We start from the raw sequence: 16,816 nt of genomic DNA, 5'->3' as shown, positions 1-16,816 counted from the left end.
CAAAATATTTATATTGCTTCGCCTTTTACCGCAACTCAGATCTTTAAACATGGCGCTGCCCAGCTTTTACGTTTTCGCCGCTGCGGCCGTGTCATGTGTCGTTTGGCTTTCCTTGTAACTGCATTATGCGCGTCAGTGTAACAAAGACACGCTTCCAAGGATTGTGTTCCGCTATAGTCAGGAAACACGAACGCGATACAATGTCCAGCACACCGAAGGTTATACCAGTCGCCTCTCCTCTAAACCGCGGTACGTGTCATTCATACTGCGCTCGCAGCTGATGCAATCGTGTAACGTCAGTCGCTCAGCGACCGACAGATCTGTGCTCGGCGTTTGCGTACGTGATGAGTCTTCCTATTTCCTATGTGCCTATTAATGCTGGAGGAACTATGTCATTTTCGGATTTGTTTGCGGCTTAGTTTATGTGGCCCCGTTCCGGTGGTACAGTGCCAGAGGGTGACTAGACCATTCGTGCGCTACACTACCTGGCTAGTCACTGTTTGGTTTTTGTCTATGGTTTTGTAGGACTTGATGCAGCCAAAGAAGCAGCATCTATATTGAAGGCGGGTGGAGTGATCGCAGTGCCCACAGACACGATCTACGGCGTTGCGGCACTCGCGCAACATTCAGAATCTGTTGCGCGGCTATTCCAGTTGAAAAGAAGAGATGCCGGAAAACCTGTCGCAATCTGCGTGCACGACGTTGCTGACATATCGCAGTAAGTGGCTGTGCTGTTCCGGTGAAAGCAATCGTAATGTCACAGGTTCACTTTATGTTTAGCGTGGAGTACACTTGATTATTGTATTGCGCGCGAGATTGCACATGGTATGCCTTATGCACTTTTCAGCCAGGTCAAACAATGGATAGATTTGGCGCACTGGCAGGTTTCTGTCAATTTCAGGAGTTTTCGCTTAATCGTCTAGATATATACGAACTTACTACGTCATGCCTGTTCCAGGTGGGCTGAAGTTTCTATCCCTGAGAACCTACTGCACCAGCTTTTCCCGGGACCAGTAACAGCGGTGTTCTGCCGGACGCCGCGCCTGAATCCAGCTCTGAATCCATTCACAAACCTCGTCGGCGTCCGAGTTCCAGACAGCAATTTTATCAGGCAGACGACAAAACTCTGTGGTGGACCACTGGCACTCACAAGTGCCAATGTGAGCTCAGAGATGAGCACTCTTACCATACAGGTGAAGAACCGCAAGCCTTTTTGTCATTTTAGCTTGTCAATGTTTGACGCATTCATATATATGCGTCATCTTGACCTGCCCACAGGAATTCCAGAGCCTATGGCCATTCCTGGATGCTGTGTTCGATGGAGGTGACTTGTCAGTGTCTGGTTTCCACAGGGAAGGGTCCACAGTTATTGACTTCTCATTGCCAGGCTGTTTCAGGATTCTGCGAGAGGGCTGGTAAGCTTAACACTACGTTTTCAGAAAGCGCTAAGCTCCTCTGCCAAAATCGTACTAAGAAATATTTTGCATCTGTCTGCTTGAACATTGTAGTACAGTTGTCGAGTAGCATAATATGTACCATCAGCCATGCTGTGTTGTACTGAAGGGTATGAGTCTGCCCTCTTTATTTGCTTGTACATTATTTGCAAGCACACATGCATACTTAGCAAGCCATTTGTTATAACATACTACCATCTGGACTGGTTGGTTCATGACTTCAGCAGTGCAAAAGACAGGTTATGAAGAAAGCATAGATCAGTGCCGTTTTCCTTCTTTTTTTTTCACTTTTTTATGCCCTTCACTTACCGCTGTCTTCCTGCTCGCATGTCTTATCTGTGGTGTGCATTTCCTCGCATATGTTATCGAATTTTCTGGGGCAGCACATACTCGTGCATCTTGCTTGAATTTGACAAATTAAGTTTAATTACATTTTTAAAAGCTTACACCAAAGAAAACATAGTAATAGCGTAATGTTGGCTGTGATGTAACATGACACATCTTGTGCCTCATAAAGTGTGAGCCTGGCAAAGTCTGAATTAGGAATAGAGAACAAACTTCAATAAATATAGCGTCAATTTGATCACTTGCATCGAGGGCCTGGAGGATATCATGCGTGAAATCATGCGTGAAGTTGGGTTGTGGCGCTAAATCTGCGCTGAAAACCTTGTTGAGCATCAGATAAAACATTATGACTTTAGAAAATCGATATGTTTGTAAATTGTGTGTTGAAGTATTTTAATAGAATGACATGTGATAGAGATGGGTCTCTAGTTTAGTAAGAACTGCCTATTCCCAGATTTGAATAGTGGAAGAATTTTAGCCGTTTTCCAGGCAAAAGGCACAACAGACGTCGAGAGAGATTTCTGAAAAACAACAGTTAAATATTGACTAGTACATATGAAGTATCTAGAGAGAAATGCATTGTTTATATTGTCGGGGCTACCTTTCTTTTTCAGATCCAGTTTTAAAATCAAATTCAGCACACCCTGGTTTGAAACAACAATGTCGTTAATAGAACTATGCATCTGCTCTATATAAGGAGAAGCAACAGAGTTATCCAGTATAAAAACATATTTAAAGTAACTATTAAATGCATTTGCAATCATATAAGTGTCACTTGTAACTGAATTACTTATTTCAAAAATATCAGTGGTAGATTCTTTTGGCAGAACAGAGCTCCGAAATTTGCGTGGATTATTTATAAGCATACCTGTAAGTGATTGACGTAGTAGTTCTGCGGAAACCCGCAAGGTGGAGAGAAGTAATTAATAAAGGGAAAATAAACTTTGCACCAGACCGACTCAGCTTGAAAAGGAGCATCAAGCACAGAAAATTTTAAGTCAGAGTGTAAATATAAGGCAACGCCGCTGCCTCTACCCTCTGTTCTATCAGTTCTTATAACATTAAAGCCTGGTAGCGATACTTGGGCATTGCAGATTTCACTATGAAACCACGTTTTCGTGACTCCAAATATATGGGGGAAGTAGGACAAAGTTAATGACAAGAAATCAGGAAACTTGTTGACTAAACTTCTGACGTTAATATTTAAAATGCGGAGATTATCGGGGAAGTCACGTGGACGTTATCGAGAATCGAACAGTGTCACGGCCGTGCCGCCGTGTCCACTAAGCTGTAAATAATAATCTGAGTTGTAATAATAATAATATAATAATAATAATAAGCTGTAAATTCAGATATCGCATTTGTATGCTTATGATGCTGTCACAAATGCACTTTGTAACACTGAGATATAGGGTTTTAGTGCATAGTTGCGGACTTGTATTATTTGTGCTTCAATTGTTTTAAACTTAGATTTTCCGCAGTACTTGTAAGAAAAGTTAGTTTCCCGCGATATGTGAAGCTTAGATAGCATAAACGACTACACGGAGGTTCGTACTTGTATCGGTTGTGTAAATTGCAGTAAACATTCGCTTACTAATTAAATTAACAAACATGGGGTCACGTGCGCACAAGCAAACACGAGGAGATGTCACTAGGAGAGGAGGAGACAAAGGGGAGGAAAGACAGGGAGGTTAGCCAGTGTAAGTACTGGCTGGCTACCCTGTGCTTGGGAAGGGGGTAAAGGGAATAAAAGGACAAAGAAGAAGAAGAGGAAAAAAATGGAAACCAGAAAATTCACACAGTATCGCGAAACTACGAGCTACAACATTCAAAGGCGGTCGCACAATTCGCATGTCCTTAAAAACTTCAGCAATGTCACTAGATGACTGCGAACACCTCTGGGAACGAACGCTTAATGGTGTTTCACGTTCTAACGCGTCTCCGAAACTTGAGATTATGCGACTGCCAACACTATAGGCGCGGGAAGACTGCGCACATAAAGCGACCAGCCATGTCTGATCGCCCAGCGCCTTTCATTTGCACCCGTCGCGGATTACCTCCAAGATAGGGCGAGCGTACAGCCATGCGCAGCCACGGTTTGGCCAGAGGAGGAGACGCCCGCTCATTTCCCCCCCCCCCCCCCCGTTGCGCATGCTTGATCACGTGACCGCGAACAGTGGGCGCGTGGCATGACGACAGGCATCAAGTCTTAAAAGAACTTCTTGTTGGGCTAGTTCGTAGCTGTTCATTATGAAATATAAAGACACCAAATAAACGGACACACACAAGAGAAAAGAAGGGGACAGGGCGCCACTCAGTTGCGAGTGGCGCCCTGTCCCGTTCTCATCTCTTGTGTGTTTTCGTTTATTTGTCGTCTTTATATATTATAATGGGCATCAAGTCGCCAACCCTCTTGGCTTTCCCTCGCACCGACAGCATGCGGAGCGCGACCTTGTCGCATTTGGACTTTACAACGGAACCTATACGGCGACGGCGAAAATTCGCCCTAAGTGTCCTGGTGTCACAATAAAACCGTGAGGCCAAAAATCAAAATTCTGCTTCCTACACTTTGTTTAGCTAGAGCATTTCTGCGTTTCGCGTGTACTTGAATAGGAAAGTCGTAGTTGGCTCTGAACTAGACTCCTCTTAATATGACTTGTTCAAAACGTACTCAGCATGTACAAGTGTCTTTCCACTCCAAGAAAATAGTAGGCACTGCGCGTGTGTGCTTGCCGAGGGTGTTTACGAGGCTTGGTTTGCAACTCCGTCAACCAGGGAAAAGGTGCATTTTTATAGTTTTTATGCTTAACTCCCGGTACTAAAAGGAAGACGCCGAAAGATGTATGCCTCACTTAGAGGTTTTGCTGAACGAAGCTCCCCGACCGATCGGCTCTGGGAGGACTGAGCCGTCACGAAACTGCCAGCAGGCGCCACTTCAAGCGGTGGAGAATAATTCCGTTGGGTTCATTGCACGTTTTCTTTATTGCAGGGTTCCCGAAATGTTCAGTCTGGCGATATTCGGGACATTTTAAGAATGCGTGCTGCGTGCATGTTGCGCCTGTTCACTATTCAGCATATAGAAACCCATTTCAGGCCTCTTAAAAAAACATCCAAATCAGTTGATTCAAGTAGCACTCACATCAGATGTGCGCACGCTCGAGAGTATATTGTAAAGCTCGAAATGATTCCAAAAGTGCTTAGCTGGGTTTTTGGTACGTACCGTCAGTTTAAATTGAACTATCATTTATTTTCTTTGCAGTGTGCCACACCTGTGCAGAAGGCTGCTGCAGGAGTCTCACCTGAAAGAAGTGTAGCACCTGTAGTATGCATCAACTATTGAGTCATCTGGTAGTGAATGCGCAAGTGTTCCTCATAACCTGTACATAAGACATCTCCAAATAAAAATAGTTTGTCATCAATTCAATAGCAACTTATATTGTTATCAGTAGCCGTTATCTTGTTTACTGTTCTTGAGTATATGAGAACCGGTGAAAAGGTATACAGACCCATTCGCCGTTGTGTAAAGCACGCGAACCCTCTGCTGTGGCCAAAAGGCACTAATCGGGCATCACCACTCGCGAAAAACAACGTGCGTGGCCTTGCACTTTGCGGGGCCGCGCTTGCAGTTCATCATCATCAGCCTGGTTACGCCCACTGCAGGGCAAAGGCCTCTCCCATACTTCTCCAACTGCCCCGGTCTTGTACTAATTGTGGCCATGTTGATCCTCTAAACTTCCTAATCTCATCTGCCCACCTAACTTTCTGTCGCCCCCTGCTACGCTTCCCTTCCCTCGGAATCCAGTCCGTAACCCTTAATGACCATCGGTTATCTTCCCTCCTCATTACATGTCCTGCCCATGCGCATTTCCTTTTCTTGATTTCAATTAAGATGTCATTAAAGCGCGTTTGTTCCCTCACCCAATCTGCTCTTTTCTTATCCCTTAACGTTACACCTATCATTCTTCTTTCCATAGCTCGTTGCGTCGTCCTCAATTTAAGTAGAACCCTTTTCGTAAGCCTCCAGGTTTCTGCCCCGTACGTGAGTACTGCTAAGACACAGCTGTTATACACTTTTCTCTTGAAGGATAATGGCAACCTGCTGTTCATGATCTGCGAATGCCTGGCAAACGCAGCCCATTCTTATTCTTCTGATTATTTCACCCTCATGATCCGGATAAGTAGTCACTACCTGTCCTAAGTAGATGTATTTCCTTACCACTTCCAGTGCCTCGCTACCTATCGTAAACTGCTGTTCCCTTCCGAGACTGTTAAACATCCGCACCTAACTGCAGCTTGCAGTTAGGTGCCCGCTATCTCAAGCCCAGAAGCCGCCGTCGGTGCTCGAGCCATATTCACAAAGTATAATCCCGAGACTAGTACCAGTTTTTGAGATGCAGTTCTGGACTGGTTTTCTGGACGACTATCTCAAAACTGGCGCTGTTATCAGAGAGCCTGTACAATATTTAAAATACTTTGAGGCCTGGCCGACTTCCGCCATTTCAGTATGTGCGCTCAGGTTAATAAATTTTAGTAACCAAGGAGCCTATTGGCGATTATCGCAAACATGGACGCTGCGACTGCTGGTTTAGGCTGGCAAAAGTCATATGTAGATCACACACATCGTGATGCCGTTCCTGCGCATGCCCGAAGGTCTACCGCACGCGCGAAGTTTCGGTGAAGCAGTATCCCGACGTGTATGTGCTGAAATACTGCAATAATTAGAGGCAATCGTCGCAGACACACCTCGTGCGTATCTCAGTTTGTTCAACTGCGAGTATTACGATTCGCGAGGGGACGAAGTAAGCCCTGTGCACGAGACAACGTCGAGATGTCCAGCCTCGTCGTTTTTATCCTCGAGAGCCTTTGCCACTCTAAGTGGCTTTGCTTGCTATTTTATGTACGCACGGGATAACTAGAGAGATAACAGGCTTGCAACGGGACTTAGCATCTGCACCGGGTGTCGGGTACACGGGCTTAATATTCAGCTGTTAAGCTTGTCGATTCGCTGTACGTACAGTTTGCCGCAGAAAAGTGCAGGCCGCCGCTCGGTCTCCGGAGCGTGTCAATTCCTGTTCGTCGGCGCTGAGCTGTCCGGCACAAACCTACAGCGTAGTTTGGCTTCTGATTTGAAAGGTCACTTATTCACAATGAACTCAGCGTGCTGGACTGGCATCTGCGTGTTTAGATAGAAAGCGAAAAGATGGGCCTCAAGAGAATACCGAAAGCCTCACCTTCGCGCAGTCTTTAGGGAGTTATCACTTTCATCCACTCTACACCCCCCTCACCAGCCCTCAGAAAGAAAAACAGGGGGGGGGGGGGGGGGATGTTCTGTAAACCATGCACGATGCGATGTGTGCCTCCAAGTCATTTAGCACTCAAGTAATGCACGTATATATAAAAACAGAATTTTCTCGACATCGCTATACGGGAAATTGCGTGATCTGCGTACACGACAGCAGTTGACCGATTCGAGCCCGTTTATCACGACGTCCTCCGCATATATACACGAGACCGAGGAAGTTGCGACCAATGTCTGCAAGCTTACGTGCCAGTTGGCACCTAGCTATCATCCTACGGCAGACGTCGCCCTCGCTAAAGGCATCCGAATCGGTTATCGATCCAGGCAGTGTACGATAGCGAACTAGAGGGGGTATACACCCCTCCTTGCGTCTAGAACAATGGACAAGACGAGAGCAACAAGATTAGTCTACGTAACAAATGCATTTGCACGCCTCCCACTGAAAATAGAAGGGAGAGCTCGAGTGCATCTGGCGCACGCGCATCACGTACGGTGACGGAAACGAGACAGGATGTGTATATTAGGTCACGTTGATACTTGTACGTCTGCGCAGGACCTGTTGCTGTCGTGGACGGCGTGTCTAAACATTTCAACCAAGTGTTGCAGGTCAAAGTCGCTGGGCGTTCTTCACGCTATCGGCGTCGCGGTAGTCTAAAAGAAAAATATAGGTGTGGACATGTCGAGCCTATAACTTTACGCATGTGATGGTGGCTGGAATGAATTGATAGGTTAATACGCTTCCGCTGGCATAGAAAAGGGACAAAGACCACGCGAGCGAAAATGTAAAGGAGCAGGAACGTAGCAGTGTACAAGCGGTTAAGGGACAGCAGGTGCGACAAATCACTTGGGCACCATCTTTAAAGTCGGTAACCATTTATAATGACCGTAGACTACCATGGACTAACCAACTACCATGGATTCTAACCAACTAGCCCGCCAACGTGTTTTAACCGTAGACTAAACTTGTGCCGGCAAAAAAAAAAAAAAAAAATCACGCACAGTGAAAAGCAATACGTGGCTGGATAAGCGAGCAGGCCAGGAAGCGGAGTGTAAAAAGGTTTATTAAAGAACACTTTGTAAAAAGGATGTTCATATAAATAGTGAATACCTAACCTATATTAAACTAAACTATGACGCAACGCCGCTTCTTTCCCTTTTCTTCGCCTTCGGCGGCGGGCTTGTCTGCTTCAGGCGCCTTTGACGAGACGTCGCCTTCCGCGGCGGCCTCCGAAGACGCGGGCTTGTCATCGGACTCTGTTGGCTTGGTCTCGTCAGCCTTCTTCGGGTCGCTCTCGTCCTTCACGGCAAGGCCCGTCAGCTGGTCGGCGACCTGGTCAACGGTGGTGTCCGCCTTCGCGTCCTCAGCCTTGGCTTCGGACTTGCTTGTGTCTGCGGGGCCCGTGGTGGGAGCCGTCACTTCAGCAGCAGGTGCCGTATTCACAGCAGGTGAGGGTTCGCTGCCGGGAGCGTCCGCCTTGGAAGGTTCTGGCGCGGCGGGTTGTGTCTGCTGACTTTCCGGCTTGTCGCTCTGGAAAGGCAAACGCGACGCGAAATCGCGTTAAAGCAGCAACCACGGTGGAATGAGAATGAATGGCGCTCTCGGATCTAGGGGCTCTTGGGAACACGCGAAGAGGAATGCGTGTGCCGCTTTCCTGCGCCAACTAGCTGCAGTGTCCGATGGACATACACAGGGTCGTGGTAATAAACGTAGCCGGATTTGGTTTGACAAAGGGGAAAGGACCGAAAAAGAAAATGACGCGGCGCCATGTGGTCCAGAAGGAACTGCCTCGACACTTCACTGCACAACATGATAATCTGGTAACGAACCTGTTTGTCTTCCTCCTGCGATTCAGTCGTAGCAGAAGAGTCCGAGTCCTTCGTGGGCTCAGAAACGGGTGCGTCCTGCACAGACTCTGCAGGACTAGCAGCTGGCTCCTCAGTTTTCGCTTCCGAGGACGCGTGCTGCTCCACAGCCGCTGGCTTGTCTTCGGATACCACGAGATGTTCGGTGACCGTAGGAGACTCCACGACTGCCTCGGGCCCGGTAGAAGCTTCCGTCGCCATTGCTGCCTGGAGTAAGAGCAATGGTCACGCAGAGTACGATAGGAGCGCCGCGGGAAATGGCAGACGTACACTACAAAAACGCCCTTCTCTGGCGCGTATGATAACGTTACTCAGCATACAATAAGCTAAGCGAGCGCTGAAAGTGTACACAAGTTTTTCAGCGCGAGTTATTTGGAATCCTAGCGAGATAATGCTATAGTGGAGGCTGTTTGGCAGCAAGTCACACGCCTTGCCGATTTTCTCACTTGATCCTTAGAACGACGAAATTCCCCTAAACACATTCGTCAAGAAGCGAATAAACACGTTTCGCTCACCTTTCGTCTGTGCGTATCCCACTTGTAAGAAACAGCGGCTGCAGGAAGCAGTACGGCCTGGGATGTCGCGGAAGTGTTCTTTCGTGGATGCGAGCCGCAGTTCACAAGCGCTCTGACAGCTCCGTGGAGAGGGCGGGGTTGTTTTATAGGCTCTGCTGCGGCCGGCTGAGCGCCACTGTTTTGCACATGCGTCCGTCCGCTTACTGCAGCACCGCCCCCGACCGGCGGCCGGCCGCTATCGTGACGGCGGCGAGGGACGCCGGTGCCGCACTATCGGGCACGCCTATCGGCACGGAATGACACAGTCAACTTGACCCGAAGCGACCATTGTAATTGGGCCAACCAACATGGCTCGCGACTGCATGCCTAAGAGACAGAATTAGATGTACTCGCAACAAGAATTTACGTGGCGCGGTAATTTTCGGTGTGCGCTGAAAAAAAAAAAAAAAGAATGATGCGCAGCGTTGAAACACTGACATATGTGAAGTTTACCTTGATCTGCTTGGCTGTCTGAGATTCGCACCTTTCAGCCGCCCACCGAAAAACTTTCATGTGGAATGAAAGTCCGCTTCGGTCTCACATGGGTCATCACGAGGAGAGATGCATTTACTAACGCATTCCTCTCTTTCTTTCTAATTTCATCTATACCTGCTTTGGCAGTTGCCAATTAATTTATTCCAGGTATGGTGTTGTGACAATTGTGTGCTTCCATAATAACGCCTATAGGTGACATTCGCATCCACTATATCCGTTCTGTACCGCATAATTCCTGGGCCTGTGCTCGCAAATGCGCGCACACGCGTATATTCATTCGATGTGGCTACACAGAGCGGTGGAATGCGTTAATGCGGTTAAATTTGTGTGTGTGTGAGAGAGAGAACAACTTTAGTGAATGCGTTTAGAGTCGGTTAGGCTCCCTCCACGCAGGGAGGACAAGCTTTTACCGCGACCCGGCCACTACGTCAGTCTCGTGCATTGTGCTCCTCGAGGTCTTGGTTCCTCGCTACTTCCGCGGGTCCGAGAGGGCCGCCGCCCCCTTCCTTGGGGTGCTTGCAAGATTGTTGCAAGACTTCTATTGTCTGTGTGTCAAATAAAAAGCTTAGTTGTGAGTGAAGCGATGGCCTGGCTGTTTTCTGTTGCCTCACTTTTTTACGTGTGCTCAAGCTTTCGCTTCAAGATATCTTTCCAAGCAGAAGGTTTGGCCGTTCCACCTCTTTTAGCACCTTTAAGGTTAAGAAGCTCTACAACAATAACCAACGGTTGTCAACACAACATGCGTTCGGCTGCTAAAGCGCTTAATTTTATAGCGTTAGTTATAATGACGTATAACATCATAGTCAAACTTTGATGCGGGACAATGGCCTGGGCGTTATATCGTAATCGGCTTTGGGATCGAGCGTACGTTTGTGCATATGTATGGTAATTGAGCGAGAGCGGTGGGTGATTTGCGTGCAAGCGTAATTTCGTACGTCACTGCTTTCATATTGAGTATATATAGGTAACGTGCTAGGCCAGCCGCTAGGGAAACCTCTTCACTGCTCGTCCAAAAATTATGGGGATTTACGTGCCAAAACCACTTTTCGTCCAAAAGCATCTCTTTTTACAGCGAAGCTGTTAAGGGCTACCGTCTCCACTATCGTGTCCGCGTGTAGAAAAGAATCCCGAAGATAGTGCAATGCTGGGCCGACTCGCGGCGGAGGTGGCACAGGCGTTAAGCACTCCCCATACGTGGGCCGATCCCGAAAATAGTGCGCATATGCCGGGCTGACCCGTGGCGGAGGTGCCAATTCGTCATTAAGGGACTCACAAACACAGCTTCGCTGGTCATCCTTCTTCACAGAGTAAAAGTGCACTGAGTTTTTTATACTCTCTATAGGCTATATGATAACGTGATACTTAGAAGGCAGAGAGGTTAGTCATACAGACTTCGTCCGGCTTGCGATCCTACACGTAGGGAAAAGAGATGGGGGAGTGAAAGAAAGTGACAGAGAATAAGACAGTAGTTCAGGACAATCGCGTGTAGTATGCGTATACAGTCTGTCGCCTTCAGGTATTGTAGAAGAGCTCGTGTGGCTTTCTGAGCTGACGAGCTGTGAGGCTGTGTGCTTCCTGGGCCTTCTCTTCCGTAAAAAGCGGATCGTCTGTAACCTGCTGAAGAGTATGGCGTTGTTCGTCGAAGCCGCAAGAATCCCATTCCCTGCAGAGTACCATACGCTGAGTACCAATACGCTGGCTAATCACTGTGCTTTCTCAATAAAGAGCTTTCTCTTTCCCTCTCTTCACATCTGCGCTGGGCGCACACAAGTGAGTCAATCATTCCAAGGTCATATCTCTATGAACTAATGAAGGCTATACACCGACATGCAGCCGACACAACCGTGTTGCGCTATGTAGACCGTGAGAGATTTGTTGGTCAAATGTAAGGACGAATCGAGTCTGTTTAAGTGGCAATTCGAATTCTGTGGAGTATTCCAATGACTCAACGCAAAGTGATCCGCAGGATGGTCAAGCTCTCTTGCAGTGTCCACTATCGATAGTGGTATAAGGTGTGTCGGCGCGCTCCTTAGTGGACACATCGGGCAGCGTCATCGGCAAGCGTGTCACCAACGATGCCACTGAAAGATTGCGCCCTGTCTTCTGTCAGCAGTGCAATGACTTTTGTGATTATAACTTAAAATCGTGCGAAGTTCGCAGCGCGTAAATTACAACCGCATACGTTGGCCGAATCGACGCTTACTAATTCTTTATTAGTCACGAGCAATGCTGCTGTCCGTAGCGCAGCTAATTAGCCTCGTTTCATTGCACTTAAATTTTAGGCTCCGCGAGGGTATCGTAGTATTAAAAAAGAACAAATTCCCGCAACGCAAGAACAGAATTCTTTTGATATATATATATATATATTACATGCGACATAACTGTCATATCTGGACATCATAACAAGACAAGGACGTAGCTGTTCCCCACTCGTATATATCCTCACAGCTATATCGCCGTTACTAACTGCGAACAAACACAGAATGCCGGCTTTTTTATTTCTGTTTTTATTATTCCATGGGAACTATCATGCATAAACAACGACACTGATTTGATACCGATTACTACGTAAACATTTTGCGCGTGTCCCTACGGACGTTGTGTCCGTTTCTATATGAGTAAAAACTCTTCCCATGACTCGCATATACTGACTGTTTGCAATTCGAAAACACTGTACATGCAGGTAACAAGACATTTTTTAGTGTGATGCCATTAAAATAACAAGAACAGCAAGGGCCTCCGTTCCACGTTACACGAAGAAGAAATAAAACAACGACACAGAGCGCTGATTGACGTATCATGTTTAGGTTAATTAAAGGTAACAACAACGATGACAATTCTGTCGCAGGAACCCGGCCCTTCATCAGCATGCGCGGACCAGGGGCGGCTTGCACGAACATTTAATAACGAAAATAATACCGAATTTATGAACTCGTTCAAGTGCGGGCTAGTAGTTGTCTATGGAACATTTAACAACGCGTTCTTAAATTCGCTATTATTTTCGTTATTCAGTGTTAGTGCAAGCCGCCCTAGGGCTTGCGGTCTGGCCACGCGGCCGACCGCGGTCCATAGTTTTGGGGAGTATATACCAGCGCTGCGCTCAGCAGCGCGACTGCCACATGGGGACGTCGCCAGTGTCGTATTACGAGGCATGCATTCGTCCAATGACTGGATCAGCGGATTTCGACAGGGCCATTCTGGGGTGCGATCTCATGATGGTTCGGAAAGCGAACCGTTCGCTTGCCCTCGCGTGTTTGGTCACCGACGCATTTCTTTTTTCTAGCCGGTCACAAATGGGAATTTTATAGTCGTTGTTCTTCGATTTCTTTATATTTCTTCGACTGTCTTTTTTTTTTCTTTACATTATCATGTGTTTAAACACCTTCCAGCGTTCTATCCGCTAAATTGTTTTTTTTTTTTTTGTACGTCTTCGTTTTTGCGTGCCTTCTTTTTGACGTGTGCTGCTATAGCCACCATTTATCCGTCTCATATTTGCAAGTGCGCTATTTATGTTGCCAAATGTTTCCTTGTTACCTTCTTGTTCTTTTTTTTTTCTTCTTTTATTTAAAGTGTTCACCAATAATTGTGTGCCAGTACTGTAGTTTGTATTGACCTTCTTGTTACTCTTTTGAAGAGTCTTGGAGCGTGCAAAATTTTAACCACCATCTTCATCCTCATAATCAACGTCTTCTCTATTCTTTTTGTCTACACCCTTCCCCTTTCCCCAACGCCGAGTAGCAGGTCAGAACATTGAATCAGGCCAATCTCTCAGCTTTTCTATCATAATAAGTACTTTTCTCTTCTTGTACGTCTTGTAACCTGGGAATATTATTTGGTGTATTGTCTGATTATGCGTTGCCTCCCCTCCCCTATGTGATTCCCGTAAATATTCATTGAGGTAAATAACAGCGCGTTCGCTGTCGAAACTAAGATTGTGACGAATCACGCGAGTACAAGCGAACGGTTCAATTTCCAAACCGTTTTAAGATCGCACCGACTCATTCTTGGCTTTGGGCAAGGGCACGCAGCTCCTTAACGGCTCTGAGCACGGCCCACCTCTCCCAGTCCGCTATTACAATATGCATGTGATGATGATGATGATAATGATGATGATGATGATGATCAAAACACGACACATAACCAATGGAGGATGGACCAAAAATTCTTTGGTTGTGCGCGCAGCTAATCATTTGAACCAACCTAAAACAAAACGGTTTTCACCGGCGTATAATTACCATTGGAAAGATATATAAGCCGAAAAGCTAACCATCTCAGAAGAACGTACCTGAAACAAGAAAATAATAACAAATCTAGACAATACATGGCCTTCGCTATTAAAATCGGGTTTGAGCGTACTTACCCAACTTGAAAAATTGTTGCGCGACGGGGACAAAGAAAACTCGCAAAGAAACAGCACAAGCGCTTGCACGTATACTGTTTCTTTACTCGGTGGGTTGCCCTCTTAAAAGTCCTTGCCGCGCAATATATTCAAGCTGTTCGGCAACTAGCTCGATCGTCAAGTCTATCGATATACCGACGCATGCTGACATCATAGTTCGTCGTCTTTTTTTTCTTTCTTTCTATATGGTGGTTCCACTTCATGAACATTTCAACCTTTACGCTAGAAAAATGTCTTGGTCTCGCGGCACACAATGACCCCGTACGACGTCATTACAGGGAAGCTAGCCGACAGCGTGTATGCCAACACAATCGCTGATCACTATCAAGGCCACCGTCGAGGCGATAACTATATTGCTGCAATGTCTTGAGTGCCCGCACTCTGACCCGAGTTTGGCAAGCGCTCGATTTATCACGCTGTTTCAGCATGTGACGCAACTGTTTACGTGTCTGTGCCTCATCACAGTTATCGCACGGGTTGTCTCACTGCATGCCTTGTGACGAATCACGCGCATGTTTTACCAGTTACTGCGCACGTCAGTGAGTCAGCTATAGGTCGGACCGCGCATATATACTGTCTCGAGCTTTTTGGTGCGTTCCCAATGCGAGCTCTTAATTTCATCGGGTATCGCCTCCCAGTTGTGGTGGCAACATATGTGTGATGCAACGTGCTGGCGGTATTGCAACAGAGAGGTGGAAAGCTGCGGATTCGTGTTGACCTCGCAGCTCAGCCTCTTCACCGGGCGTCTAAAGATCAGTGCACGGCAGTTCTTGCGTTGCTCCTTGATGAGAACGTGGTCACTGGGGTGCGGGAACCGAACCCGCGACCTCTTTTTTACACAGCACCACAACGCCACAACAGTTCTGTCGCCGCAAAGAGTCAGGCCGATGTCAACCGATAAGGAGATCTCCGTTGAGCAAAAGTACGATCCCGGGCTGCATGGTTGGTGCATAGCTCTCAATTTCTGTGGCGCGAAAGGTTACCAGAATAAGGAAGGGACACGGGCAGAAAGAGCGTCAACTGGTGACAAAATTTATTTCCCGAGAAACGCGCGCATACATTAGTCGAGAGGTGACGTTTCTTTCCTGTTCGTTATTGCTTTCTTCCGCTTACCCTCTGTGCCACAAACATTGAGGGCTCTCCGTTCCCTGGAGTTCGCCCGAATGGAAGCAGGCGTGCCAGGCGATTGTGCACATGCCGGTGGAACCGCTTTTCCAACCAATCCTTCTCCGAACGTAGTATATACGAGGCCCATTACATACGTCCATTGCCCGTCTGTTTTGAAAATAGTCTATCTGTTCATCCATTCCAGTCAGAGAGCAGCGTTCCAATAGCGTACGCGCCTCGCGGCTGCCCGCACGGGCCATGAAAAGCACACGCGCGTCGTTATCAGTCAGACACGTGATATCAGACGCTCTCCAGCTCGGCGTGCCGCCCTCCTGCCCGATACACGCTCGCTTGAGCGGCAAGGGCATGTGCTAACATCGTAGCGGGTACGTGTTTGCTGTACTCATTCGTGCACGAGACCGGTGTTTATCACAACATTCGGTCAGGATTAGCACTCCTCAACAACGCAATGCCGCGGCTACTTTGTCAACATTCACTTCTTTCTGTGGGCGAGCGTAAGTTCAGTCAAAATGTCTCAAATACGAACCGCGCACTTCTGTTTCCAATCGAAGTATGACCGATTTAGGCGGTTCATTACTCCATTTCTTCGAATATGCAGCTTACGGCCGCATATATCCAGGATTACTGCGATGTCTGTCTTCCTTATTTCCGAATTTCTTCACGCACAGGGATTCAAGATTACTGCGATAATCTCGTCCTGCATGTTAGGGAAAAGGATCTGTACACATGGTCCATCGGTGGGATCAGATGACCGCTGTATAATAGACAACCATCACCCACCCGAATTTTGAACTTTCACTGGATTCCTAATTATCGCTGTAGTGTGTGTTTTTTGTGCGTGTGTGTAACGTGTTCGCCCCACGTTTTTGACATTTTCATGCAATAAAGAAAGAAATGCCGCGATGGCTCAGCGGCCACGGCGTTCTCCTACTGAGCACGAGGTCGCAGGTTCGAATTCCCGGCCACGGCGGCCGCATTGCGATGGGGACGGAAGGCAAAAGCGCTCGTGTACCCTGCGTTGAATGCGCGCTAAAGAACCCCGAGTTGTTAAAGATGACCCGTGGTCTTTTTCAATACGGCGCCTCTCGTAGATTGTGGGTTGCTTAAGGACGTTAAACCCCATCAAACAAACAACCGTTTAACTGAGAATGCTCATTATTTACAAGCTGCCCTGTTCGCGGATTTCCAAATATATTTCCCTTGCGCGTATAAGTTAGTATAAGTTTTACTTCTGCCACCTTTCCCCTTGCACGTTTATTTTTATAGTGGTAGAATATAA

At 47.1% G+C, this 16,816-nt stretch overlaps 2 protein-coding genes across 2 annotated transcripts; one reads left to right on the top strand and one right to left on the bottom strand.

The window, feature by feature from the left end:
- The first annotated feature begins 33 nt into the window (after positions 1–33).
- Tcs1 (Threonyl-carbamoyl synthesis 1) lies at positions 34–5,223 on the top strand. The gene is made up of 5 exons (XM_050170073.3): positions 34–249; positions 526–718; positions 959–1,193; positions 1,279–1,415; positions 5,059–5,223. The coding sequence occupies exons 1-5, from the start codon at positions 126–128 to the stop codon at positions 5,111–5,113; spliced, it is 744 nt and encodes a 247-aa protein (XP_050026030.1). The 5' UTR covers positions 34–125; the 3' UTR covers positions 5,114–5,223.
- A 2,916-nt stretch (positions 5,224–8,139) lies between these two features.
- LOC126521385 (uncharacterized) lies at positions 8,140–9,725 on the bottom strand. The gene is made up of 3 exons (XM_050170074.3): positions 9,477–9,725; positions 8,926–9,168; positions 8,140–8,626 (listed from the first exon to the last, which is right to left on the bottom strand). The coding sequence occupies exons 2-3, from the start codon at positions 9,160–9,162 to the stop codon at positions 8,222–8,224; spliced, it is 642 nt and encodes a 213-aa protein (XP_050026031.1). The 5' UTR covers positions 9,163–9,168; positions 9,477–9,725; the 3' UTR covers positions 8,140–8,221.
- Between the last annotated feature and the right edge of the window lie 7,091 nt (positions 9,726–16,816).

This window comes from Dermacentor andersoni, chromosome 6, assembly GCF_023375885.2.
Source record: "Dermacentor andersoni chromosome 6, qqDerAnde1_hic_scaffold, whole genome shotgun sequence".
Taxonomy (NCBI): domain Eukaryota; kingdom Metazoa; phylum Arthropoda; class Arachnida; order Ixodida; family Ixodidae; genus Dermacentor; species Dermacentor andersoni.
Note: the sequence above shows the minus strand (reverse complement) of the source record. Positions and strands in the feature narration are given on the sequence as shown.